Consider the following 27,889-nt stretch of genomic DNA (forward strand, 5'->3'; position numbering starts at 1 on the left):
ATGTTTTGCGGTCTCAGAAAGGGCTAGCGAGATACCACCGTTATCATATTATATCATTATTGTTTTGACAAAGTGTTGGCATTTGAGATATCTTATTATTGCTCGCTAGTTGATTATGCCATTGATATGAGTTAATATAATTTTTAAGAGTAATTGTCGACATGGTTAGTAATGGTCTTTGCTGAAAACCTGGGTGCTACTTAAGCTTATTTAAGTAAACAAGAGCAAAAGAGTTCGTAAAAGTTTTCCATTTTCACTTTCAGTTTATCAACTGAATTGCTTGAGGACAAGGAAAGGTTTAAGCTTGGGGGAGTTGAGACGTCTCCGTCGTATCTATTTTTCCTAATGCTTTTCCTCTTGTTTTGGACTCTAATTTGCATGATTTGAATGAAACTAACCCGGACTAACGTTGTTTTCAGCAGAACTACCATGGTGTTGTTTTTGTGCAGAAATAAAAGTTCTCGGATTGCAGGGAAACTTTTTGGAGAATTATTTCAGAATAAAATAAAAATACTAGAGCCAAGAACCACTGGAGGGGGGCCCCCTGGGTGAGCACAGCCCACAAGGGCACGCCCCCCTCTAGGCGCGCCCAGGTGGGTTGTGCCCACCTGGTGGCCCCGCAGACCCTGACCCGACTCCATAAATTTCTATATTTGGAGAAAAAAACCAGGGAGAAAGAATTATCGTGTTTCACGATATGGAGCCGCCGCCACCTCTTGTTCATCGGGAGGCCAGATCCGGAGTCCGTTTGGGGCTCCGAAGAGGGGGATCTTAGATCTTCGTCATCACCAATTCTCCTTCATTGCCAATTCTATGATGCTCCCCACTGGGAGTGAGTAATTCCTTCGTAGGCTCGCTGGTCAGTGAGGAGTTGGATGAGATTCATCATGTAATCGAGTTAGTTTTGTTAGGGCTTTATCCCTAGTATCCATCATGTTCTGAGATTGATGTTGTTATGGTTGTGCCATGCTTAATGCTTGTCACTTTGGGCCCGGGTGCCATGATTTCAGATCTGAACTGTTTATGTTATCACCATTATATCTATGTTCTAGATCCGATCTTTCAAGTCATATTCACCTACTACGTGTTATGATCCGTAAACCCTAGAGTGACAATAGTCGGGATACTTTCCGGCGATGGCCGTAGTTTGAGGAGTTCATGTATTCACTATGTGTTATTGCTTTGATCCGGTTCTCTATTAAAAGGAGGCCTTAATATCCCCTAGTTTCCATATGGACCACGCTGCCACGGGAGGGTAGGACAAAAGATGTCATGCAAGCCCTATTCAAGAATTCATCCGATTAACTAGTTAACTTGCCAATTAATCCCTACTCGTAGGGTCACCGAGTAGCCGATAAACCGATAAATCATCTGATTAATTGATTAAATGGCCGATTAACTTGCCGATTAGCCTATTAATCCCCTACTCGCCAACCAACCGAGCAGCTACCAGTTAACGATTTCCTCAACAATGCATGCAAGTTATTTCCATAAGCACGTATGACTATTTACGGAATACACGCCCACATTATATTTATGAACTGGAGCTAGTTTTGTATTGCCCTAGGTTATGACTGTTATATGATGAATATCATCCAATGAATCCACTGATCCAATGCCTATGAATTTCCTACATATTGTTCTTGCTAAGTTACTACTATTGTTGTTACTATTTTCACTTGCTACAAAATCACTGCCACCACTATTACCGTTAGGGTTGCTATTACTAACACTATCAAAACTATCATATTACCGTGCTACTAATCATTTTGCTATAGATAATTAATCTTCAGGTGTGGTTGAATTGACAACTCAGCTACTAATACTTGCAAATATTCCTTGGCTCCCCTTGTGTCGAATCTATAAATTTGGATTGAATACTCTACCCTCGAAAACGGTTGCGATCCGCTATACTTGTGGGTTATCACTCCTCAGCATGACCAAATTCGTCAGCGACCAAATGAACTTCATCACTGTCGCTAGCAAATGCGTCAGTTGTACTGGAGATTTCCAAAGGCTTCACTCGAAGTGGCTTTTGTGTATTGGTTTGAGTAGGTTTGATCATCACTTTGGAAATGTGAAATATGTTTCACCATGACCCCCTTTAATAGTACAGTTTTTCCTATGACTCAAATAAGAAGTGAAGAAACTATGAAAACAAGGTCTTCAGGCTTCAAAGTATTCACATCAATTTCTTCAAAGGCCGTACCAATTTCATCATCAAATTCTTCACTTGAAGAAATTCATTTATAGGGGTCGTCTTCCATGTGTTAAACCAAATCTTTTGGGACTCTGTCTCCTGTGTATACTCACAAACACATTAGTTCCTCAACCTATTTGTCTTCAATACTCCAAAACCACTAAGGGGGCATTTGATGCACTTACACACCCATGCAAAAACAAATTACACTTCAGCGGTGGCCAACTTTGCCAAATGCACTTTGCTGCGGTGGATCGTACCAGGCCTAGACACAACCTGTTTGTCTGATCCCAGATTTTCCCAAATCTGGTATGTTGAAAAATTCACAAGGAATTAAAAAAATTCTAGGAAATACCCATGACTGCCTAGGAATGCTTGTGATTGGCACTAGTTCAAGCCTAGCTAGCCCTAGTAGGAAACCATTTTGAAATATTATTTGAGCATAAGACCAACTCTAATAAGTCCCAAGAAAGAAATATTCAAGCCAAAATAAATTCCCCAGGAATTGGGTTGGATCTATTTTGGAATCAATTCAAAATCAAAGGGGTATTATTTGAAAATGGCTTTGCATTAATTTTGGCAGGAAAAGAAATTCCATAAGTCGAAATGGCATGTTGACCTTCTGCCATTTTTTTAAAATGGATTTGAAACATATTTGGTTTTGAAACAAAATTCAAATTCAAATAATAAATGCAAGCTGCAGAAAATATTTATCTAAAATGCCCAAACAAAAACTTCACACAGTCACAAATATTCCCTTTGGAATTTAGGAAAGATTCACCGTTGGAACAAAATTCGAATTCAAAGTCTATTTGAACTTATAGAGCAAAATAGAAAAGAAAAAGAAGAAAATGGAAAACAGAAAAGAAAAAGAAAAAGGAAAAAGGCTTAGCCGAGTTAGCCAGCCAGGCCGGAGCCCAACTAGCCAGCCCAGCGTGCCTCGCCCTCTCTCTCCTCTCATTGACGTGTGGGACCCACACGTCAGCTTCGTCCTTGCTACTTGTGAGTTGCGTTGAGATTTTCCCCGAAGAGGAAAGGTGAAGCAATATAATAGTAGATATTATTTCCCTAAGTGATAACCAAGGTTATCGAACCAAGAAGAGAACCACGCAAACGCCTAGTGAGCAACACCTACACACAAGAGCAAATACTTGCACCCAACACAGGCAAGAGGATTGTCAATCCCCTTGAACTTCTCAAGATTTGAGGACATCTTATTGGGCAAAGCTTGGTTTGTCACAACAATGGATCCAATATGCGGCACTGAGCAAAAGGGGAACACCTATTGGATGAAGATTTGGAAGGAGTATCACGAGCAAAAGGAGTATGTTGAGCCGCATCCTATCATGACCATCCGCAATGTGGCATCTCTCCAACATCGTTGGGGATCATTCAAGGGAAAGTGAGCAAGCACGTAGGCTACTACTCACAAGTGACCAAACGGCCTCAAAGTGGGATGGGAGTCGCAACTCACGTAAGTTCGACTGCCTCATCTTGTTGTCCATTGCATATGCTTCTTGTGTTTGCATTCTTGTGCTCATACATATGTTGTTTGCTAGACGACGATGGCGGCCATTTTGTATCGCGAGGTGGAGAAGAAGCCATTTGCTTTTAGCCATTGTCGGGTCATATTAAACGGTAAGCCGAAGTGGAACCAACTTGTGGCCGACCTCAAGTCCGGCACGAATAGGAATGATGGCTCAAGCTCAAACCAATCAATTGGGTTGGACGATGTTGTCGTGATGAATGGAAAAGTCACCGTGACAAAGGACAACCGCCAAGTCATGGGAAACAAGTGGGAGAAGGCACGTGCTGTCCGTGATGCTGCGGCTACCAAAATGTTGTCGACATGGACGAACATTTTTTCGGCAAGGCAGAACAAGAAGGAGAAGAGGTACAAGCTCATATTGGATTCGCAAAAGGAAGGAATGAAGTGGGACCGGAAGATGGCGGAGAAGAAGCTGAAACTTGAGGTCAAAGACTGAGCTCGAGAAGCAACAAGCGGCGATCAAATGGGATCCCGAGAAGGCCAAGACATTTGGTGACATAGAGCTTGAGAAGAAAAGGTTCCAACTCCGCACGAGACGTGGAAGATGCGAGGATCATGTTGGCGGACGAGACCCTCTATGATCAGCATGCGAAGAAGTGGCTTGTGGACAAGAAGATGGAGATCAACGATCGTAGGAAGTACGAGGCGGCGAGGGCGGCTGCGGCCCGGATGCAGGCGGAGGAGGCTGCCCGGATGCAGGCAGAGCAGGAGCATGCGCCCACCCAGTAATTCGAGGCCATATGTCACCCTCGGACATTGATTTTATTTTGCCATGTTTGGTTTGTTGACTATGATATATTTGCTTTATTTCGAACTTTGGCAGTTGAACAGTTTGTATCATATAATTGACGTGTATGGATTGTATGTATTTGAGAATCGAAATTTGCGGCATGTGGATGCCGGATTTGCCAAAGTCCGGGTGTAACCAAACACACGATAGCGGACATCCCCACCATCCAGTCCCCTTCCCGCCTCTGACAGACTGACACCGCTGCCCCACCTTCCAGCTCTTCCACGCGGCCCCACCACCTTGGCCACTCCAGCTCGCCCAGATGAACAAACCAAACACCTGCACCAAATCTCGCGACATGTAAAAATGGGCCAAACCAGAAGCAGCCAGCCGCCGACGAGGGAGTAGCGCGACGCGAGCACGCCCACGAATCCTGACCCTAGCCCCGAAGGAGGAAAAGGAGGACGAATCCGGTCGTCTCCTCTTCCCTCCAAAACCCTAGCCGCGGCGGAAGCGAGATCTCAGGGACGATGTCGGACTCGGCGTCGATGGCGGCCGCCACAGAGGCGCGTTTCAGCAACCGCGACCTCATCGGCCGTGGCTCCTTCGGCGACGTCTACAGAGGGTTCGTTTGTTGACCTGCCCTCCCCCCTCCATCGTCGCGAACAAAGTTTATTTAATTCTCTTCTTCCTCCCTTGTACGCGGATTTTAGCTGATGTTCCTCGGTGGCGGCTAGTGTAGCCTTTCGTTTCGCTTTTGATCGAGCAGCATTGGGGATTAGAGTGTCAACAGGGTACGTCTCATGGCGAATTGGGACATTAGGCGGCATGATTGAGGCACTTAAGTAGCCAATCTAGTGCTGCTCGTGGCGTTTTTCACTGATTTATTCCTGTTAGTAAGGTGGCATTGGTGATTTGATCAGGATCTACGTCGATAGGGTTCTATTTTAATGCAGGGTAAGGGATTTACGGAAACAAGCAGTGCTAATTCGGTCAATTTAGTGCCTATCAGGCTATTAGAGATAGGCCACAAATTTGTGCTAATTTGGTTTTAGATAGCAGGGCTTCACTCTGTGTGAGAATTTGTCCCTATTATGAGTATCATTGCCAGTTCCTGCTAAATTATATAAAGCTGGATTTGTCATCTATTCGACTACTGTAGTGCAAGCAACAAAATAAACCAAATGTTATGCGATGCTATTCTTATTTTCACTATGCTCCTGATCATTAAGCTAGTTAATTTGTGATTGCTCAACCAAATATGAACCAATGGTTCACAAGTGTTGTTTTCAAACACGTTATGTTTATTTTCAGTAGATGTCAAATTTACATGTATTGTCCTGAAATGATTAGTACATAGATGCCAGCATGTTATCTCAACAGAGGATGAAATAACTTGAATGATAAGTTGTTATTCGCTTTTCAATAGAATTTGTTATGCTGTCTAGTGCCAGTATGTTTAATGGTTATTTTGTTGTGTACCTGTGTCATGCCTTCCACAAATTATACACATAGAGGCCAGCATGTTTAATGGTTATTTTGTTGTGTACCTGTGTCATGCCCTCCACAAATTATACACATAGAGGTCAGCATGGTATTTACATAGAGGATGAGATATATATATATATGCACTAATTTCTGGATCCACTTTGTAAGCTATTGGATATTTTCTGGGCCATATGTAGTCCATGACTTGTATTTCTTATCCTTTTCTTCTGTTTTGTTGGGATGATACATTTAATGCTTATCGAATATTTACCTGTGTTCATTCATAGGTTTGACAAGGAACTCAGCAAGGAGGTTGCAATAAAAGTTATTGATCTGGAAGAAGCGTGAGTCTCTAGCGTAAATTTCACTTTGACTCTCTGTATCTAAAGCAGCATATTATATTTAATAGGTTTACACTATAAAATGTAAGTGCACCTGTTGTTAATTGCATTATTTGCTGCTATTTAAACCATGGTTCCATTTACTTTGGGATGTGAAAAAGATGTAGTGTACTAATACTAATATATTTCACAACCTTTATTCTACACAATGCATTTAAATAGGAAACATAAAAAATTGCATCCTTGTTGCAGTGAGTTCAGCCTGGTTGCATTACATTTCCTCTGATTAGTGTTCTAAACCTAGCGTAGAACTATATCATGTCATCACATCATTTTTTTGTAAAACAACTTTTTTTATCATGAAAACATGTTTGTTTATGTACTGTAGGAAAATGTAAACCGAAGATAACCTTATTTCATATTGGTAACTGAATTCAAGGATTTTATCTAACTTCTAATGTACTTTTAACCTATTCTATGCAGCGAGGATGATATCGAAGATATCCAAAAGGTTTTACTTCCACCTTATGCACTATGCTGAGTATTAGGTTATCATGGCGTATCAACTTACTGTGCAATTAAGACAGAAAAAGCTTTTCTAAAAGGATTTGTTTCATGTTGCAGGAGATATCTGTTTTGTCACAATGTCGGTGTCCATATATAACTGACTATTATGGCTCTTATCTTCATCAAACCAAACTGTGGATAGTAATGGAGTACATGGCTGGTGGTTCTGTTGCTGACCTAGTATGTCCTGTATATTCTATATCTTGATGGACACAACACAATACTTGACACCATGTAGATAGTAGATCAAGTGTATTTGATGAATATTCCAGTTCATAGTCAGCGCAAACTACTTGGTTCAAATTGTGATGTTCCTGCGACTTCTATTTCCACATGTAGCTTCAAGCTGGCCCTCCTCTGGATGAAATATCTATTGCATGCATTCTAAGGGACTTGTTACATGCAGTTGAATATCTGCATTCTGAAGGAAAGATTCACCGTGACATTAAAGGTCTTTATTACTCCTCTTGACTCCTTTCTTTCTTATTATCTGCATTTGCCTTGCAAACATTCAATACTGTTTTGAGAAAATACCAATCGGATAACCCCTAGAACTCCCAAGCAGCATCAATCTTCCGAGGATGCAAAATGGAAGTGATCCTACCATTAAGCTGTGTTTGCTTCAGATGTTTTGTGGGTAATTTGTCTGTCCAGATTGATCCCCTTGCCGCTTAGTGTGTTAGGTCTCTCTTTCTAGTTGGTATTCTTTCCTGCCTTGGCTGCTGCGGCTGTTATGACCACTGTAGTCAGACTTAGCACCACTCTGTTAAACACAACAAAGAACCCCATGGAATCAAATGTCTGATCACCCCAGCATTCTCTTGCGATCCTTACTCGGTTACCCTTGAAGCACATTGAACCTGGCCTGCATTACCGTGTTCTCCTTTGTCTAATGGGCAAGCAACCAATCATATTTTTTTACCGTATCAAAGGTTACACGCACGGACATGACCTTTCAAATAGATGCCTTTCTGCAATGGAGAAACCGTTTCTACAACTGTATTGTCTCTCTCATGTAATCTTGCACATAAATGCTAGTGTTACACATGCATGAAAAGGAAAGGGAAAGGCAGGAATGGAATTAAGGATTATAGATAGCCATGTATATTCCAACTAAAAAATAAGATAGCCATGTATATGTATGTGTGGCACAAAGATTCCTTTGCGATAAATTTGTATGCAAGCCTTTTCGTTCCCTTGTTTTGCTAATGTGAGAGCAAATGAAGGTTTTGGTTGGTTGTTCGTAAGGATTCAATGCTCCGGTGATGCATGTTAGCTAAAGGATGACGCAAATTAATATGCAGCAGTCAGTTTTAGATTAAATAAGGACAAGCTATTGTGCAAGCATTAAGGACTTATTAATATGGGGATGTGTTCTTCAGTGCATTGCATATTTTTTTATATACCTCGTTATTTACTTCCAAGTATAATTCAAATCATAACAGACAACACCATGTCATGTTTTACAGCGGCAAATATCCTCCTGACTGAAAGCGGAGATGTGAAGGTATCACTTCTGTAGAGCATGCAGATGATTCTGTTTTTTGTACGGTTATTACTGCATAACATATAATATATATTCCTAAAGTTAATACGTGTATTTATGTTCCTTAGGTTGCAGACTTCGGTGTCTCTGCACAGCTGACTAAAACAATGTCTAGGAGGAAGGTAACGTCTAAACTTCTAACCATGTGCATCAGGAACCTACTTACTCTTCTCAGCTGTAGCTTTAATTGACTGGGCTGTATATATAATGGTTATACTAATAAGGGAAGCTTTGAAAAAGAATTAGGCCTCCTTTGGTTTGTAGGAATCTTATAGGATTTCTATAGGATAGGATTTACATAGGAAAATTTCCTTTGAATCCCTTTGGTTTGTAGGAATGGATTTCCTATTCCTATGTAGGATAGGAATGAACCCTTCACATTTTGGAGGAAAAAAAACATTAGCTGAGACTCAATGGAAAAATTCCTATCCTATGCATCAAATGACATCTCTTTCTCTATAGGAATTGAGATACATGTCATCTCACTTCCTATGATTTTTCTATTCCTATAACATTTCTATCCCGTGAACCAAAGGAGGCCTTAGATTTAGCGTCGGTTGGTATTTACTGTAGCTGCACTCACCTAAATAATTGTTATTTTACACGTGTAAACTGGCAGTTCCTATCGCTGACAAATTTTGCTGTGTTTTATATCCTATGCTCTGAATTATTCAGAAGCTTTAATCCATTCCAGCTTGAGTGAATGCTGCATATAAATGAAAGAATTCCTTATTTAACACTTCTAAATTTGGTTGCCCTATTTGACACTGTCAAAATATTTTCTCCCTATCTAACACCATCTTTAGATTTTGTTCCCAATATAACACTTCCGTCCATTTTTTAACCTAATGGTGTTAAATGACATGTGAAATGACAAGTTTATCCCTGGCACTAGAAGCACCTAAGTCAGATCAAGTTAACTGGCATTTGCTTTCACCCGGCCGACAAATCCCTCGTACTCGGGAACATTGAGCGGCACAGGAGACGGGTGGCCGCGTCGCTCCGGAGCACCAACCGATGTAGACCTTCCTTGCCGGCACGCCGCACGAGCATATGCTGTGGTGGAGTGTCGGTTTAGGATGCTAGATCGATTCACCCAAATGCAGCGCACCTACGTGCAAAGCTAGCTCACAAACACACAAGTAGCTCGATTGATTTTCCCTAGAAACAAGCTAGCTCACAAACACACAAGCAACTCGATTGATTTCTCCCTAGAAGCAGAACGAGCACGTACGACGTACGTACTTGCTTGATGTACTTGTTCGTAGTCTAACCTTTTGGCTTATTTTGAAGCCCACCCTCAAATAAGACACCTGAATAAAGAAAAGGAGCGAATAGATGTTTGAGGGCATAATTGTCATTTCCCGTGCCATTTAACACCGTTTGCACAAAAAATGGAAGGAAGTGTTATATTGGGATCAAAATTTAAAGTTTGTGTTAGATAAGGAAGAAATATTTTCTCAGTGTCAAATAGGGAAAGAAAATGTAGGACGATGTTACATAAGGAATTCTCTCCATATAATTTGCCACCTCTTTTCTTTTTTTGATGTTATGTCTTTTAGTGCAAAATATAGCTTCTCCCCATTGTACTGAATAGACTTCTGTTGACATCATAGTAGCTTGTCCTTCACTGAGTGCATGTGGGCTGTTTTTAGTTGCGGAAGGCAATTTATTCAGGGTTCTAAAATTGGATACAAATAGGCTAGCTGGCTGTTCACGAGGAACTAACTAACAATGGCTAATTTTCAGTGGAACTTGGTAAAGAAATGTTATATATGTGTCATTTTCCCTTTAAAAAATGTTTGAATTTTGTATGACTTGATTGAATCAGTATTCATATTCATAAACTAGTTTGTTATGGAGCAAATTGCCTAAGTAGATGGTTTCCAAACCCCAAAACAAACTTCATTGGGGTAAGAAACCTTGCTTTTTGCTGAGGGTATGCTGTACTCCATTATATTGCTTGTTGTGTTGCTCTTCATTTTCATTTGCAATCATAATTGCTTGTTACTCCCTCCGTTCCTAAATATAAATGTTTTAGATATTCTCTATTTTCTCAGATTCGTATGCATCTAGATGCGTTTTAGTGTGTATATTCACTAATTTTAATCCGTATGTAGTCCATATTGCAATATCTAAACCATCTTATAATTAGAAACGGAGGGAGTACTTTGGAATTCAAGTGGAAGAATGTTGGCACATACTCTTGTAAGTTGTAACATTTGGTTAGGGCCAAAGCGGATGATTGGATTTAGCACCAACCGATCTGGGCAGCATGGAGAAAGCAACATTGGTTATTATTGTGCATCTTGTTGTCATGGGTTTTGCTGATAAGAGAGGCAGAATGTAGGGAAGAAAGGGGAACACGAGTTGTCAAAAAAAAAAAGGAATGGGAAGGTGTGGATCGTTCATGGAAAGAGCACTAGTTATGCTTTCCATATGTGCAACCTGTCATGCCCCGATCTCTGGATCGCGAGCGACCAGGAGTAGGCAGGAAGAGAGGGTAGTTGGGGTGAGAGACTTGGAGAGGAAGGTGACGAGAGAACAAGGATGAGAATTCAGATCACTTCAGTGCATAATTCTCACGTTACAACATAGAACACGTTACAACATAGAACGCTTAAATATCTGCAAAACGCACACAGACACATGCCAGCTGGCCTAGACCATGCATGCAACAACCCCGCCTAAGGGCACAACCACTAGTCACACTGCAGTGGTGTGCGATGCAAGTGTGACATTCTCCCCTCCTTCAAATTGACCCCTTCTTCAGTGTGCTCCTCGGACCAAATTGTTGCCGTAGGGTAGCGCGGTGAAGAACCTCATAGTCCTCCTAGGTCACTGTGTCTGGTGGACTAGCCCACTGGATCTTGAGCTGCACGACAGCGTTGCATCATGCACCTGTCGAGAATGGCAGTTGGGACCGCATCGACGATCGTCTGGTCGACAACTCGGGTGATGAGGAACAATAGATGAGGAACATGAAAATATAATCATATGTCAAATCTGTTTGGCTACTTCTAGATACTTCTGTTGCGGTCTGGTATTTCTTTTCTTTTCTTTATCCTACCTACTGTTTTCTAGAGTCTTCTAGTTGTGAGTAGCTATGAGTAGAATGGTGAACCTTAAATAATGTTTCTAGAGTATTCCAACTATAAGTAGAAGTACGTGAAGGCTTCCCAAAGCCCTATAAATAGAGGTCCTCACCTCTACTTTGTACCGAGACTATGTACCCTACCTATAATAGAACTTGTTGTTCTTATCTAAGATCTTGGAGTAGATCTTGTGCCCTAGGAGTTCTGGATTGAACTCTTGCTGCCCTATCCGCCTACATTCGCCTCTAGAGCGATATCTAGCGCAGCACGTTGAATCTGTTCCTTCAACACTTGCGCTGTACACATTGTAGTGGCAAGGTGGAGTTGCTCCTCCACAACCTTTGTGCTGCTTCAGGTGGTATCAGAGCCTCGTTGACCCATAATCGTTCTTGCTGCCCTCTTCGAGAGCAAGTTGCAGCAAGCAATGGAGCAATTGAAGAAGAGGATGGATGCTGCTGAACAACAAATCAAAGAGCTGCGTGAAGATCTTAATAGGAGATTTGACCAGCTGGTTGAGATGATAAGAAAGGGTGTTCCCCCTGCTACCAATGAAGGGGATTCATCTAAAGAAGAGGAAGATGTTCATCAAGGAAGGAGAGGTAATCTTGGAGCAAGACCGCCACAACAACATGTTCAACGTGCTTCAAGAAGGCCAATTTATGTTGAAGCTTCTGAAGGTGAAGAATATGATGATGCCCTTGAAGAACCAAATCTCTATGCATATCGGAGAGCGCCCAACCCTACATATGCAAGAGATACATACAAGGTGAAAGCTGAGATCCCAAGTTTTAACGGAAATGTTGACATTGAAGGGTGCCTGGATTGGTTATATGAAGTGGAGACTGTTTTTGAGGTCATGGAGGTTTCGGAAGATCCTAGAGTTCCTTTGGTCGCATACAAGCTGAAAGAAGGAGCCGGTGCATGGTGGCATCGCGTTCAAGAGGAGTGCAGGCTGAGAGGAGAACCTCGTGTTAGAACTTGGCGACAGATGAAAGGCCTCTTGAAAGGGAGATTTTTGCCCGCTGATTATGACCAGATCCTATTTATCCAATTTCAAAATTGTGCTCAAGGAAATAGGACTGTTTCAGATTACACGGAGGAGTTTCTAAGGCTACAAGTAAGGTGCAACCTTGCTGAAACTGAAGAGCAACAAGTTGCAAGGTACATCAATGGTCTCAATGATGCTATTCAAGATCGATTGATGATGCAACAAATCTGGTCCGTTGATCAAGCACAAGCTCTAGCCTTAAAGGCCGAGAGGTTTGTGAGGATGAGAAAGACAACTAAGGCTCCATATCCTCCATATCCTCATACCGAAGGCTCATCTAGGAGCCAACCTAATAGAGTGGAAGAAAAGACCACTCCACCAAAGACAAAACAGCCCATCCCGAAACAAACTAGAGGCAAGGGTAAGGCAAATGAAGGCCCAAAGTGCTATAAATGTGGTAAAGAGGGACACATATCCAGCAGTTGCCCACTAAGGAAATTTGTTAACACGACTATCCATGATGGTGAAAGCAATGAGGAACAATACGAATCTGAAGATGTAGACGGACAAGAGGTTTGTCAAGAAGAAGGTGAAGAGGTGGTATGTGTGATCCAGCGTCTCCTATGTTCCACACCACAACTCGATGACACACAACGGAAGAAAATATTTGAGAGCAAATGCACGGTGAATGGCAAGGTATGCAAACTAGTGATAGTTGCGGCTGCGAGAATCTTATCTCCCAGAAGTTGGTGGACCATTTAAAGCTTGAAACCCATGATCATCCAAATCCCTACACTATTGGATGGATCAAGAAAGGAGTGAATATGAGGATCACCAAACAATGCAACCTGCCACTTCCTTTGGGTAAGCATTATCGCCCAAATGTGTTGTGTGATGTGGTTGACATGGATGCCAGCCATGTTCTTCTTGGGAGGCCTTGGCAATTTGATGTGGATACTACACACAAGGGCAAGGAAAATTCTTACTCTTTCATTTGGAACAAGAGAAAGATCATTATCTTACCAAACAAAACCGAAGGTAATACCTCTAAGGAGGAGGGGAAAACTATGTTAACTATCTCCCATACCTCTCATGAGTTTATGGAAGACTTGAAGGAGGCAGATTTGTGTGCTGCAATTGTTGTAAAGGGAGAAGAGCACCTGACTGTTGAAATTCCAGCAAAAGTATGTGGTTTATTGGCAGAATTTTAGAACATACTTGGGGAGCCACATGGCTTGCCACCGATGAGAGGAATTCAACATAGAATTGACTTAATTCCGGGAGCAAGTCTTCCTAATCTTTCACACTATCGAATGAGCCCAAAGGAGCATGATATATTGAAGGAGAAGGTGGAGGAATTGTTGCAAAAGGGGCACATTCGAGAAAGTATTAGCCCATGTGCTGTACCAGCCCTACTCGCGCCAAAGAAAGATGGATCTTGGCGCATGTGTACGGACAGTAGAGCCGTTAACAAGATCACCGTAAGGTATAGATTCCCTATTCCCCGTCTGGATGATATGTTGGATCAGCTTAGTGGAGCAAGAGTGTTCACAAAGCTAGATTTAAGAAGTGGATATCATCAAATCCGTATAAGACCCGGGGATGAATGGAAAACCGCCTTCAAGACAAAGGAAGGGTTGTTTGAATGGCTAGTCATGCCATTTGGACTCTGAAATGCACCGAGTACCTTTATGCACTTAATGAATCAAGTCCTTCGGCCCTTCTTATCCCACTTTGTTGTGGTCTATTTCGATGACATCTTAGCAAGGATGAGGATGAACACTTTGATCACATTTGAAAGGTGCTAGATGTACTAAGGGAAAATGAGCTCTACGTCAACTTGAAGAAATGTGTTTTCCTGCAAACACAACTTCTTTTCGTAGGATTCGTCATAACATGTGACGACATTCGTGTTGATGATTCTAAGGTTGAAGCAATCCGAGAATGGCCAACTCCTAAGACCATTTCTGAGGTAAGAAGCTTTCATGGCCTTGCAACTTTCTATAGGCGATTTGTGAAGAATTTCAGCACTATCATGGCACCTATTACCGAGTGTTTGAAGAAAGGAAAGTTCCAATGGACAGAAGCAGCTGAAGCTAGTTTCAATGAGATTAAACAAAAACTTTCACAAGCTCCTGTCTTGGTGCTACCTGATTTCAACAAGACTTTTGAGTTGGAGTGTGATGCAAGTGGAGTAGGCATTGGAGCTGTCCTATCTCAAGAAAGGAAGCCCATTGCTTTCTTTAGTGAGAAGTTAAGTGAAGCTAGACAGAAATGGAGTACCTATCAACAAGAATTATATGCTGTTTTCAGAGCGTTGAAAACTTGGAAAGTCTATTTGCTGCCTAAAGAGTTCATTGTTTATAGCGACCATCAATCCTTGAAGCATTTTAGAAATCAAAAGCATGTTGACCGCATGCTAGCAAGATGGGCAGCATATCTGGAGAGGTTTAACTATCTCATTGTGCATAAATCTGGAATAACTAACAGGGTGGCCGATGCTTTGAGTCATCGTGCATGCCTCTTGACTTCTTTTGAAGCTGAACTTTCGTGCATGGATCAAATAAAGGAGTTGTATGAGGGTGACGAAGACTTTGACCATGTTTGGGTAAAGCACGCAAGGGGCCAACCATTAGGTGATGACTATTTGATGCAAGATGGATATCTCTTCAAAAAATTGTTTGTGCATTCCAAGAAGTTCTCTACGTGACAAGCTGGTTAGAGAGCTCCATTCGTGATCTTAGTGGCCATGTTGGACGGGACAAGACTGTCGCTAGCCTGGAAGCTCGCTACTTTTGGCCACAACTAAAGAGAGATGCTGGAAAGTTTGTTCAGTGATGCCCTATATGTCAAACCTACAAAGGCCAAGTCCAGAACACAGGGTTATACATGCCTTTGCCTGTTCCTGTCGCTCCATGGGAGGACATCTCTATGGACTTCGTCTTGGGCTTGCCAAGAACAAGACGAGGGAGTGATGCTGTGTTTGTGGTCGTGGACAGATTCTCTAAGATGGCTCATTTCATTCCATGCCGCAAGACAACGGATGATCATCATGTGACAAACCTATTCTTTCGAGAAGTGGTCAGACTTCATGGAGTTTCAAGGTCCACCGTCTCAGATCGTGATAGCAAGTTTCTTGCTGCATTTTGGCTCACTTTGTGGAAGCAATTCAACACTGAATTGAAATTTTCTAGCACTTCTCATCCACAAACAGATGGACAAACGGAAGTGGTGAACAAGTTTTTGGGTAATCTGATCCGTTGCATTTGTGGAGAAAGAAAGGGGCAATGGGATTTGGCTTTATCTCTTGCAGAGTTCTCCTACAATAACTCCAAGCATAGATCCACAGGAAGGAGCCCTTTTTCCATTGTCTACACTAAAGTTCCAACATATGTGGTGGACCTGGTGAAGCTACCATCAAGGGGAAACTCAAAATCAGCATTGTCCTTTGCTGATAATTACACCGAGTTATTTGAAGAGATTCGCGGTTCTTTGGAAGCACAAAATCAGAAATATAAACAACTTGCTGATTGCAAAAGGAGGCCAAAATCATTCCAAGTGGGTGATAAGGTGATGGTCTACCTCCGAAAAGAGAGGCTGCCTTTAGGTGTTAAAGGGAAACTTAGGTAGCGAAGGTATGGACCCTTCTCTATTGTGAGGAAGATAAATGATAATGCTTATGTGATAGATCTTCCAAGCGATATGGGTATCTCCAAGACTTTCAATGTTGCGGACTTGACTCTCTACCATCCAGAAGAAGCGCTCTATGAAGATAACTCGAGGGCGAGTTCCAAACAACCAGGGGAGATTGATGAGGAACATGAAAATATAATCATATGTTAAATCTGTTTGGCTACTTCTAGATACTTCTGTTGTGGTCTAGTATTTCTTTTCTTTTCTTTATCCTACCTACTGTTTTCTAGAGTCTTCTAGTTGTGAGTAGCTATGAGTAGAATGGTGAACCTTAAATAATGTTTCTAGAGTATTCCAGCTATAAGTAGAAGTACGTGAAGGCTTCCCAAAGCCCTATAAATAGAGGTCCTCACCTCTACTTTGTACCGAGACTATGTACCCCTACCTATAATAGAACTTGTTCTTATCTAAGATCTTGGAGTAGATCTTGTGCCCTAGGAGTTCTGGATTGAACTCTTGCTGCCCTATCCGCCTACATTTGCCTCTAGAGCGATATCTAGCGCAGCATGTTGAATCTGTTCCTTCAACACTTGTGCTGTACACATTGTAGCGGCAAGGTGGAGTTGCTCCTCCACAACCTTTGTGCTGCTTCATCGGGGCAGCTCTCCAAACACCGACGTGTAGTTTGGTGTGAAGGGCTTGAGCTGTGACATGTGAAACACCGTGTGGACGCAACTGTCCGGTGGGAGCTCGAGCTTATAAGCAAGGTTGCCAATCTTGTCGATGATGGTGAAAGGGCCAAAGAATTTGTACGCCAGCTTAGCGCATGGCCGGCTCGCCATCGATTTCTAAACCTGAGGCTGGAGCTTTGGGAGAACTTGTTCACCCACTTGCAAGGCACGCTTGGTCGGGTTGCGATGAGCATACTTCTTGAAGCGCTTCTGGGCTCGCTCCAGTTGGGCACGGGGCCGGTGTAATGTGCGCCGCCAAGTCCCACTCCCACTCCTCGACTTCTGGCATGGTTGGTGGTGACTCGGGTTAGAGGTGCATGCTCCCTAGGTTTGCTTCCACTCCATAGAGGGTCTTGAATGGTGAACAACGGAGTGACCCCAAAGAGCTATACCAGAATTCCGTGGACAGCAGCCACCTGCACCATTGCCGAGGTGTGTCGTGGACAGCGAGCTCGCGCAAGAGAACATTGGTGAACACCTTGTCGCCGTCAGAGACAATGATGCCAGGACGCCGTGGAGCTTGACGATGTTGTCCAAGAATGCCCGCGTGACTTGAGTGGCGATGAAGGGGTGGAATAGAGGGATAAACTGTGCGAATTTGGTGAAGCGTTCGACCACCACCATGATGGCATCATAGCCCTCTGACTTTCAATCCTTCAACGAAGTCCATCGCCAGATTTGCCATGGCGCGATAGGCACAGGAAGAGGCGCTAGTTTCCCGGCCAGTTTCTTGAGCTTGTGTTTCACTTGTTGACAGAATGTGCACTGTCGCACATAGTTGTCGACGGCGGCCTTGAAACCATTCCACTCAAAGAGTTTCTTGGTACGGTGGTACGCGTCCGCTGCGCCAGAGTGGCCGACCACCGCACTGTCGTGCATTAGACCGGTCAGTTTGGTGTGGAGTGCAGTGTTGGTGCCGATCTAGAGGAGCGCCCCTTGCGGCGAATGAGCCCGCGGTGGAGCTCAAACCCCTTGGCGTTTGGGCTTTGTAGAGCCAATTGCTGGAAAAGGCTCCGCGCATCTTTGCTGGTTTCATATGAATTGGCCACCTGCTGAACCCATGCTGGTTGGCACATGGACAACGTGTCAACATTGAGCCGATTGCCGACACTGGGAAGGGCGCCTGCCACGTCGTTGTCGATACCGCACTTATACTGGAAGCGGAATTGAAGTCCAACCAACTTGGACATCGCCTTTCACCGAACTTCTGTCTTCAGATGCTGTTCCCCCAGCTTACACAGACTTTTGTGCTCGATGACGGTCTTGAAGGGGCAATGCTGGAGGTAGGGCCGCCACTTGTCGATGGTCATCATGACGGCGAGGAACTCTTTCTCGTAGGCTGGAAGCTTTTGGTTACGAGTGTCAGAGGGCCTTGTTGAAGTAGGCGACGGCGTGACCATCTTGGACGAGGACGGTGCCAATATCTATGTCGCAAAGCGAGAACCTTCGTGGTCACCATCGCCTTGAGCATGTTGAAGGCGAGCTGCACTTGATCCGTCCATGCGAAGCCTTTCTTGGTCAGTTATTGTGTCAGCGGCTTGGCGATGATCCCATAGCTTGGCACAAACTTATGGTAGTATCCAGTAAGTCCAAGGAATCCACAGAGCTCCGTGGCATTCGTTGGTGTTGGTCAGCGCGCCATGGCCTTGGTCTTGTCGCTGTCTGTGGTGACGCCTTCCCGAGAAATGGCATGGCCGAGGTAGTCAATGCGATCCCCCATGAATGAGCACTTGGACATCTTGGCGTAAAGCTTGTGCGTGTGCAACAGGTCGAGCACCGTGTGCAAGTGCAGTTCATGCACCTGGAAGTGGCACTGTAAACTAAAATGTCATCAAGGAAGACGATTACGAACTTGTGAATGTAGTCTGCGAAGATGGAGTTCATCAGGCATTGGAAGGTTGTCGGAGCATTTGTCAATCCGAATGGCATGACCAAAACACGACGTGTCAGTGGTGAGTCTTGAAAGCGGTCTTCTCATTAGCTTCATTCATGCGGATTTGATTATATCCCGCATGGAGATCGTGCTTGGAGAAGCATGTAGTGCAACCAGCTCATCCAACAACTCATCAAAGATCGGCCATAGAAATTTGTTTTTGGTCGTGTCGTCGTTGAGCCGGCGGTAGTCAAAGCAAAACCTCCATGTAGTGTCCTTCTTGACCAGCCGCACATGGTTTGCATAGGGGCTCATACTGTGGGTGATTATGCCTGAACGTAGCATCTCGCGAACGTGCCGTTTGATCTCGTCCTTTTGCAAGGGCTAGTATCGGTAAGGGTGGGTGTTCGCCGGTCGCCCCATCCATGAAAGTGACCGCATGGTCGTATTGCGGTTGCGGAGGCAGTCTCCCTGTGGCTTTGCAAATGCGTCTTCGAATTCGTTGATGAGGACGTGGATTGGCGCGGTGATGTCAATGTGTTGCGCCGTCTGTCGCATCCACCATAGCCAGCGCCCATACATCATTGCCCACGAGCAGTTTGCGGAACTCCTCGGGCTCTAGTGTGGACAATGTGCTTGCGGTCGATGGACGAACACCTTGGAGGGTCACGGACTCGCAGTTTGTGTAGATGGAGACGAACTTGTCTTGCCAGTGACTGTTCATTGGAGTAAACCGGGCTAACCCGGCTCCAGTGCGGACAATGTGCTTGCGGTCGATGGACGAACACCTTGGAGGGTCACGGACTCGCCGTTTGTAGACGAAGGAGACAAACTTGTCTTGCAAGTGACAGTTCATTGGAGTAAACTAGGCCAACCAGACCATGCCAAGAATGCCATCGTACGCGCCGGTGTCCAACTCGCGCATTGGCGTCGTGAATGTGTGCCCTTGCATCCACCATTTGAGCTCGGGAACAATGCGGGAGCAGGTGAGGCGGTTGCCGCTAGCAGCGTGCACCTCCACTGGTGGCAGCGCCTTGGTGACGGCACCGACGTGCTCGACGAAGGCCGTGTTGACGAAGTTGTGCGTACTGCCCAAATCGAGCAACATCAACATGACTTGGTTGCCCACAAGTGCCCGCAGGCGAATCAGAACCGTCCAAAGCATGCGCTGACAACAAGCAACATTGGTGCGGTCGCGTCGACGACATGATCGTGGAGAAGGGCGAGAGCATGAATTGCCTTGTCGGAGAGGAGCTCTCCATGCTCGCCCACCTGGATGGTGAGCAACTGTGCTTGGTGATTGCACTGGTGCTCCCTGCAGTAGCAGTCCCCTCACTTGAAACACAATCCGTTCACGTGCCGAAACTCGCGGAGCTGCTGCTTGCTGCTATAGTCGTCACTCTGCAGGTGAGGTGCCGCCGCGTGATGAAGGGGAACTGGTGGTGGTGGTGGAGGACTGTTGAAGTGTATGTGGATTGCCTAGCACTTCCCATCAGTTCGGACTTTTGGTTGCATTTGCTAGTGCATGAAGCTTAACATGGTATCAGAGCCAAGGTCTTGAGTTCAAGTCATGGCTTTCGCAATTTATCCAAAAATTGCTGCTGGCCCCCTTTGTGCACGTATAGGCCTTTTGAGCCATACCGTTGACTTTCCACGTCACACGTGAGAGGGGGTTTGAAGTGTATGTGTGTTGTCTAGCCCTTTCCATCAGTTTAGACTTTTGGTTGCGTTGGCTAGTGCATGAAGCTTAACAGGCCGGCAGGTAGAGGTCGAGCGCGCGGTCGTTGTGCCCCTAGCTCCTCATGTATGTGTGCTAGGACTGACGCCTGCATGATGCTCGACGGTGGCGGAAGGCACATCGCAGCGCGGTGACGAAGAATTTGGGACTGAGCGATGAGTCTAGCGTGAGCAAGTGGTACATGTGGGCCTCGAATGGTGCCTTGTACTCGATGACGCTGCCGATCTGACGCAACTGGAGAAGTTTGTGCATCTCGAGTTTGAACTCGCCTGAGCCAAACTCCTCGGTGATCTGCGTGCCCTTTACGCCCAGTCATTCCGAAGAACACTTGCCCCCCTCCCCCCGTGTCTTACCGCGCAGCACAAAATGCCTCCAATGTCATGCCTATGTGTGTTTGATGAAATGCATGAAGCTAGTGGGCTGCTTGCCCTTTGATGTATAGCGTCGCCGTTGTGACCCAGTTCTGTGATATGGCAGTGGTGCGCTGCCGTTGAATTGAGGGAACTCATGCTTGTGAGGCTTGGTGTGGTAGTCGTCGCGTCCGACACGATTAGGGGTGGCGCTTCCGGGATCTGCGAGTGCGCCGCCGTCCGAGTCGATGCGATGGCATGATTCGGCACTCCTGGTGTTTGCGGAATCAGAGGGGGCCGCTTGCCTCCAAGCCGGGTGAACGGGTCAGCCCGCGGTGCTGGTTATGAGCTTGTGGGGTGCGCGGCAAAGGCAGTGGTGGCAGCATGAGTACCGGAACCGAGCCATGTGGGGATGCCGACGCCTCCAGCGTCTTGCGCGTCTCATCCACATCTGCTTGGGTAAGATCAATTTGCTTGGTGAAGCGCGGAGCTCGTGCTGACACCTGATACCTGATCGTTGAAGCTGACTTGCGCTGCTTGTCGCTGTTGATTTTCTGCTCATCGAAGTGAGTGATCAAGCCTTTGATGAGGGCCTTGAATTAGTTGGTGCTCTCCTCCATGGCCAACAGGATGTGACAGGTCTGCGCGGAGGGCTTGGTGTTCGCCGTCGTCGCACTCATACCAGATCCAACCCTGCTTGGGACTTTGGGTGGATCTCGCCGGAGCGAAATATACACCCTTAGCGGTGGATGTCATGGATCCGGAGAGAGGAACAAGCAACTGACGACGAAGATTTCTTTTGGGGAAAACGCAGGTGGCTCTGGATACTGATTTGTCACGCCCTGATCTCTGGATCGTGAGCGACCAGGAGTAGGCAGGAAGAAAGGGTAGTTGGGGTGAGAGACTTGGAGAGGAAGAAGGTGAGAAGAGAGAACAGGGATGAATTCAGATCTCACTTCAATGCATAATTCTCACGTTACAACACAGAACACTTAAGTATCTGTGAAACGCGCACACACACACACACATGCCAGCTGGCCTAGGCCACACACGCAACCAAGAACCCTACCTAAGGGCCCAACCACTAGTCACACTGCAGTGGTGTGTGGTGCAGGTGTGACAACCACAAGTATGTTTGCACCAGCCGAGCATGCACTAAATGGAATTCCCCTTATCAGTTGTTGTGGGCCCGTGGTAGTGTTTTAGCTTAACAGTGAACTTGTTGTTTCCCTTTGTTGGAATTGTGTACAAGAAGCATAATTCGTTTTTTATTTCAGATAGATCAGCTAAGAATATGCCATAGTATGTTGCTAATGCCTAATGGCTTTGATTTGCCCAGACATTCGTCGGAACTCCCTTTTGGATGGCACCTGAGGTTATTCAAAATTCTGATGGGTACAATGAAAAGGTGCTTGCCAATTTGTTGAACCTTTTGCTTCATAATGAACTTTGTTACATAAGCTTTTGTCTCAATGCAGGCAGATATCTGGTCTTTAGGTATAACTGCTATAGAAATGGCAAAAGGTGAACCCCCGTTGGCAGATATTCACCCCATGAGAGTTCTTTTCATGATACCTCGTGAAAATCCTCCTCAGGTCACTGGAGTACTTTTAACAACTATTATCAAGTACTTCATTTCAGTTTATCAAAGCATCTGTTTTGCATTTTTTGCAAGAAAATAAGTATTATATTTTTTTAACATGCAGCTTGATGAGCATTTCTCTAAACCAATGAAAGAGTTTGTGTCACTATGTTTAAGGAAGAATCCAGCAGAGGTAAAATTCTTATAATGTACCAGGAAGCACTTCCTCTGCACTTGTTCAGTATAGAAGTTTCAGATTCAGAAAAAATTACCGTGTGTTATCACTTTGCTTTGTTCTTTTGAACATATGCAGTGTCACTCTTCTTTTTATAATTTCTTGTTGTCCGTCGTGACACTAGTTCTGTACTGGCCAAATTTGGGAGTCCCACTAGCTAGAAGGCTACAACTAACATTACGAGATGCCATGAAGGGTTCCAGTCCTGCCAGATGTAACCTTTAGTATAAATCTAGTACATAATTCTATCTAGAAGTATTTGACAATTTAGTAGTTGCTATGCTGAAATTTAGAATTTTCTTTTTTTGTGTAAGTCCCTGGGTCATCTTATTTGAGACTAAGGTAGTGTCATGTCTAAGCTGGAAAGAGTGCATTTTATAGTCTCTGTCGTTTTTGCTTAGTGCTGTTCATGTGTATTACTTTCTCACAGAGGCCTAGTGCTAAGGAACTTCTTAAGCACCGTTTCATAAAAAATGCCAGAAAAACTCCAAAGCTTCTGGAGAGAATAAGGTATGTGATGTTTTTCTTTACACTTCTTAGTGAAACAATGTTTGACTAATAATTCAAGTGTATCGATATCTCATTGTCTTTGTGTGCTTCTGTTGGTGTTATTGGCAGAGAGAGGCCAAAATTTACAGTAAAAGGTAGCATCGATGCCACGCAAAATGGTCAAACACATATCGAAGAAGATGATTATGGAGGTACTATTAAGGTTGATAGAAATACAAGACATGCAGCCTCTCCTTCCAGGTATGTTTGTCAAAATAGTTAATAAGCTTTGTTTTGTCTTCATGGGCTTGATTATTTTTGATCTACGGTAGTCAAGGAACAGTTAGGAAAGCTGCTGGCTGGGATTTTCCTGATAGATCGGAGGGCACGGGAACTGTTCGAGGTGGTTTGAGACCACCACAAATAACCTCCACCAAGGATGGTAGATTTGATATGCCTCAGAATCCAAGTACACTAAAACGTACAGTTGATCGAGAAAACCAATGGAGAACATCTGGGACTGGATCTGAAGAATCATCCTCAACAAACATGTCTAAGAAAGAAGCTCAAACTGATCATGGGAGGCTAGAAAGTTCTACAGAATACGTGAGATTTCCATCTACACGTGCAATCTGTAAACTCCTGATTAATGGTTAATTCTGATTTTAACCATGGCTTCTTGTCAGAATGACCAATCTGTAAGTGGGTCTGGAACTGTGGTGTTACGCTCTCCAAGAGCATCTCAGGTCTACCCAGCAGGTCCTAATCACAGTTCTAAGGTACATTGATATCAGTCTTGGGTTTTTAATATTTGCGATCCTACCTTACCCTGCACGCAAGATACTAAGATAAGCAGCAGCATCTGATTCATCATATTCATTAGCCTCCCAGCAGATTCTCCTCATACGAAGATATGTCTATCAGTGGGACAGTTGTTAGGAATCTAACTGAAGAAGCAGAAACACCACGATCTTCAAGGTCAAGGCTGGGGACTCTAGAAAAAACATCAAATGCTTCACTTGAGGATAGTGCTACTAACCTTGCGGAGGTAGCGGACATGAATGTTTTGTTGCCAAATGCTCGCTTGCTTGGTAGATGCATATTTATAATGCACTTGAGCAATATACGCAGGCAAAGGCTGCTCTACAAGCTGGGTTCAGAAAGGGAAATGCTCGAGAAAGACCAGCCACCAACAAACATGAAAAGGAATCACATGAACCTAGATTTTCTGGGGTAAACAGTCATGAGGTTCGAAGGTATTTCAAGTTTAGTTTAAGTGTTGTTTGACTTACACGTGTGCTGTTTATATCATTCCTTAAAGAAAGTATGTTCCTTGTCCTAGTGAGAATGTTGACTCGCAAAAAGGTCGCAAATCACGGCAGCCATCCGATGGGCAATCAGCTCCCCGAGCTTCTGCAGCTTCACCTGCACTCTCATCCTTGATAATTCCTTCTCTGAAAGAGGTAAACTATATTAGACGCGTTAACCTCGCGCCCTGTTATTGGAGTACATTGATTTTGCATTAGTGCCTCTTAACTCTCGTGAAGACTAGAGTGGGTTCAACTAAATGCTGATGGTCTTTATAGGAACCAAATTGAATGCTAGATAATCAAATCCCAGTAACGGTTTAGCTGTGCCATCACTGTGATATTCCAATATTGATCTTTGCATCCCTCCAGAAGTGTCTTCCAACTTTAGAATTTCTCTTGTAGGCTTCTGGTGACAAGTATGAAGGACCTGTTGTTCATGCAGTCCTCAGTTCTTTGATGGATCTAGAGCAAGAAATACCTGGATCCTGTGAGGTATTGGTTGGCAGAATTCTACAGCGGCTAGGGAGGTACGACCTTGACTCTCACCGTGTGTGCTTGCTCACTTTCATACTGTGTCCTCAGCTTACTGTGCCTCATGTGCAGCTCGAAGGATTCGTCGTTGCAAAGTCTAAATGAGACGGCAATATCGATTTTTACAAAGAAACCTGAGCCCCCCTTGGAAGCTGGAAGCAACAAGAAACAAGCTAGTACGCCACCATTGGCTGCTCCTACCGTAAGCCCTCTGGCGAGGTTCCTTCTTACCAGGTTAGTCTAGAGACATTACACTCTTTGCCCATCTTGATATTAATGCACCCAAAACAAAGGGAAGTGTAATAGCTGTTATCATTGGTGCAGGTGGCAAAACCAAGTTTCCCAAGACCTTAACTCCGTTTGATCGAAAATTCTTCCATGTTTTGATTCGGTGTATAATTAATTTTGAGTGTACATAACTCTTTAGAAGAAACCCCATTCTGCTAGATGTTCTCAGCGGCTTGTGCTGCCATCTGTTTGTTCTATTTGTTTTGTTTTACTAGAACAACATATTTGCTGCCCATTTTCTAATGTAACTGCTACCGCCATACGTGCATGACATCTGAGATGCACAAATAACATATCCAAATCTTGCTGGTTATACTTGGGAATATTTGTGAATGACTTGTTTTGGGACTGGTGACAAAATCTAACCATCCATTTGTCCCTGGATGTGACCATGTGTAGCCTGTACATCTATTGTTGTCAACGGTTTACCGAGTGCAGAGGCAAAACCACGCGGGGTTCAGGTTGTTGGGAAGTGGAAATCCAGAGCAATAGGGGCTCTTTGATTCACAGGATTTGTAAAATGTAGGAATAGGAAAAACATAGGAATAAGTGGCATGATATCTTCAATGCTACAGGATTAGTAGTCTTTTGATAGTGATAGTGCGCAGGAAATATGTTGGATGCTTCACATGAGGTTGGAGTGGATGGAAATTTCCCTATGAAAACTAGTACAAATGAATCCTATGAAAGAGTTCCTATGGATTGTTAATCCTATGAATCAAACAAGCTACATAGGAAAAAGAAAACTACAAATTGGAATGCTTCAAAATTCCTTTAGGAATTCTTTGAATCAATGAGGCCTATAAGCCTCTACTAGGGAGAGATTTTCCTATGCGTATGGAATCCCTCCTACTACCCCAGGTGCCCAAATGGCAACAAGGGGAGGGAAGGAAATCCCTGACAAGAGCAGGTTTGTGGATCTGCGCAAGGCCTTGTCCACCATTGATAAGCAAGAACGCTGGGGTGGAAGAGGGAGGTGACATGAGCTGACGGAGGGGAGATTCGGGAAAAGAGGAGGGTGACAACCCCGATCCACTGGCATCGTGGGAGTGGGCTTAGAGCATTACTAGTAGAGCCCTCAAACCCCTAAAAATAACTGTTTTTTTTACAGTTTTCGTCGAAAAAAGCCGTAGACTAGAACCCCTTAACCCTCAAACCCTCAAATTTTTTTAAAGGTCTAACCCCAAACCCTCTTCCAATCCTCAAAAGTAAGGGTTGGGGAGTAAAACCTACCCGAACCCCCATTTGACGGTTATACTCGCGCGGGAGGGAAAAATCCTCCCAACTCCCGCGCCCACGCCCGCGACCGCCGCTGCTAGTCGCCCCCGTCGCCGGCGGCCGCCCCGTCGACCTCCCGCGCGCAACGACAACGTCATTCATGGGGAATATTCCGTTATAAGGGTTGGGTTTGAGGGTTCTAATCTTTGTCCCTGTTTTTCAACCCGTAAAAGTGCACAAAAAAAATCATTTTTGGACCTTAAAACGCTAGTGAGGGTTTGAGGGTTTGAGGATTCTACTAGTAATGCTCTTAGAGCATATCAGCGTTGCCGAAGGGACGGAGCGTTGCTCCAATCGCCGACGGAGAAGCTTGGGTCAAAGCGCACGACTCGATTTGTCCGTCTGGCTTCTCCGCCTCATTTTTTGACGGGATCACGAGGGGATCACGGGCTACCAAACAAGGCCTGAAGGATGGCAGGGGTTCATCACCCATTTGCCAGGGCAAATTTGTAAGCATAGAGAGCATCGAATATTTTGTGAAATAATCCTCCCTTACCAAGTGCTTAGTAATTTCCAAATAAGATCCAACACTATAATAGTGTCGCTAGTATCCATATGACAGAGAATCCGAGCCGTCATGACTAGTCGTGAACCCAAAGTGACGCTAACTTACGGGGACAGACATACATGAACCAACATCGAACCTGTCGGTCATCAAGGTGTGAATCCGGGCTGTAGCAACTGGGCTAACAGGACTCCGGGAACCCGGGCTGTAGCAGGCTAGCAGGACTGCGGAAGTCACCGCATGACATTCCCTCGAAGGGACACACAGAAACGAAATGGATCACATGCCGACCAGTCTAAGTGTTCCGGAGTAGTAGTAACTGGGCTAGCAGGACTCTGATAAACCGGGCTGTAGATGACTACCATGGCTCAGTGGAAGCACTAGACTACATTTCCTCATAAGAGAGGCTACCAAGGATAAACAACTAGGTTGTCGGATCCCACACATACCAAGTATTTCAATCATACACACAATATGCTCGATATGTGTAGATACAACATGGCATCACAACAAAACTCTACGACTCAAAGTATTTATTCATTAGGCTCCGAGGAGCCAAGTATTACAAACATGGGTCTCATGACCCAGCATACAGAGCATACAAGCAACAAGCGGAAGCATAAACATGTCTGAGTACAGACAACTAGAAATGAAGAAGGCTGAGAAGCCTGACTATCTACAAGACCCTCTTAAGGGTACAAGATCGTAGCTGAGGTAACAAGCTAAAGGTCTGTGACGCCCGGATAATTAAGCTACAGTAACCCTCTATAAATTTTGCCACATCACCACGATTGCTGTTGACAATCTCACGATGATTCAAATCCCATTCAAATTCAAATTTG

General features: G+C 44.4%; 1 protein-coding gene across 1 annotated transcript; it reads left to right on the forward strand.

The window, feature by feature from the left end:
- The first annotated feature begins 4,784 nt into the window (after positions 1-4,784).
- Positions 4,785-25,577, forward strand: LOC125536883 (uncharacterized). Its single transcript, XM_048700174.1, has 20 exons — positions 4,785-5,104; positions 6,255-6,311; positions 6,792-6,819; positions 6,933-7,055; positions 7,215-7,326; positions 8,345-8,382; positions 8,490-8,543; positions 22,169-22,237; positions 22,308-22,424; positions 22,536-22,604; positions 23,077-23,156; positions 23,265-23,396; positions 23,468-23,741; positions 23,822-23,914; positions 24,019-24,183; positions 24,267-24,391; positions 24,478-24,598; positions 24,848-24,972; positions 25,049-25,210; positions 25,301-25,577. Exons 1-20 carry the CDS (start codon positions 5,010-5,012, stop codon positions 25,338-25,340), a joined length of 2,079 nt encoding a protein of 692 aa, XP_048556131.1. The 5' UTR covers positions 4,785-5,009; the 3' UTR covers positions 25,341-25,577.
- The last annotated feature ends 2,312 nt before the right edge of the window (positions 25,578-27,889 follow it).

The sequence above is a fragment of the Triticum urartu genome, chromosome 2A (assembly GCF_056163025.1).
Source record: "Triticum urartu cultivar PI428250 chromosome 2A, HENAU_Tu73, whole genome shotgun sequence".
Lineage (NCBI taxonomy): Eukaryota > Viridiplantae > Streptophyta > Magnoliopsida > Poales > Poaceae > Triticum > Triticum urartu.

Coding starts and splice junctions, on each gene's coding strand:
- LOC125536883 (XM_048700174.1), top strand. CDS start 5,010: ATGTCGGACTCGGCGTCGATGGCGGCCGCCACAGAGGCGCGTTTCAGC. Junction 23,742..23,821: donor TAGAAAGTTCTACAGAATAC/GTGAGATTTCCA, acceptor GCTTCTTGTCAG/AATGACCAATCTGTAAGTGG. Junction 25,211..25,300: donor GCGAGGTTCCTTCTTACCAG/GTTAGTCTAGAG, acceptor TCATTGGTGCAG/GTGGCAAAACCAAGTTTCCC.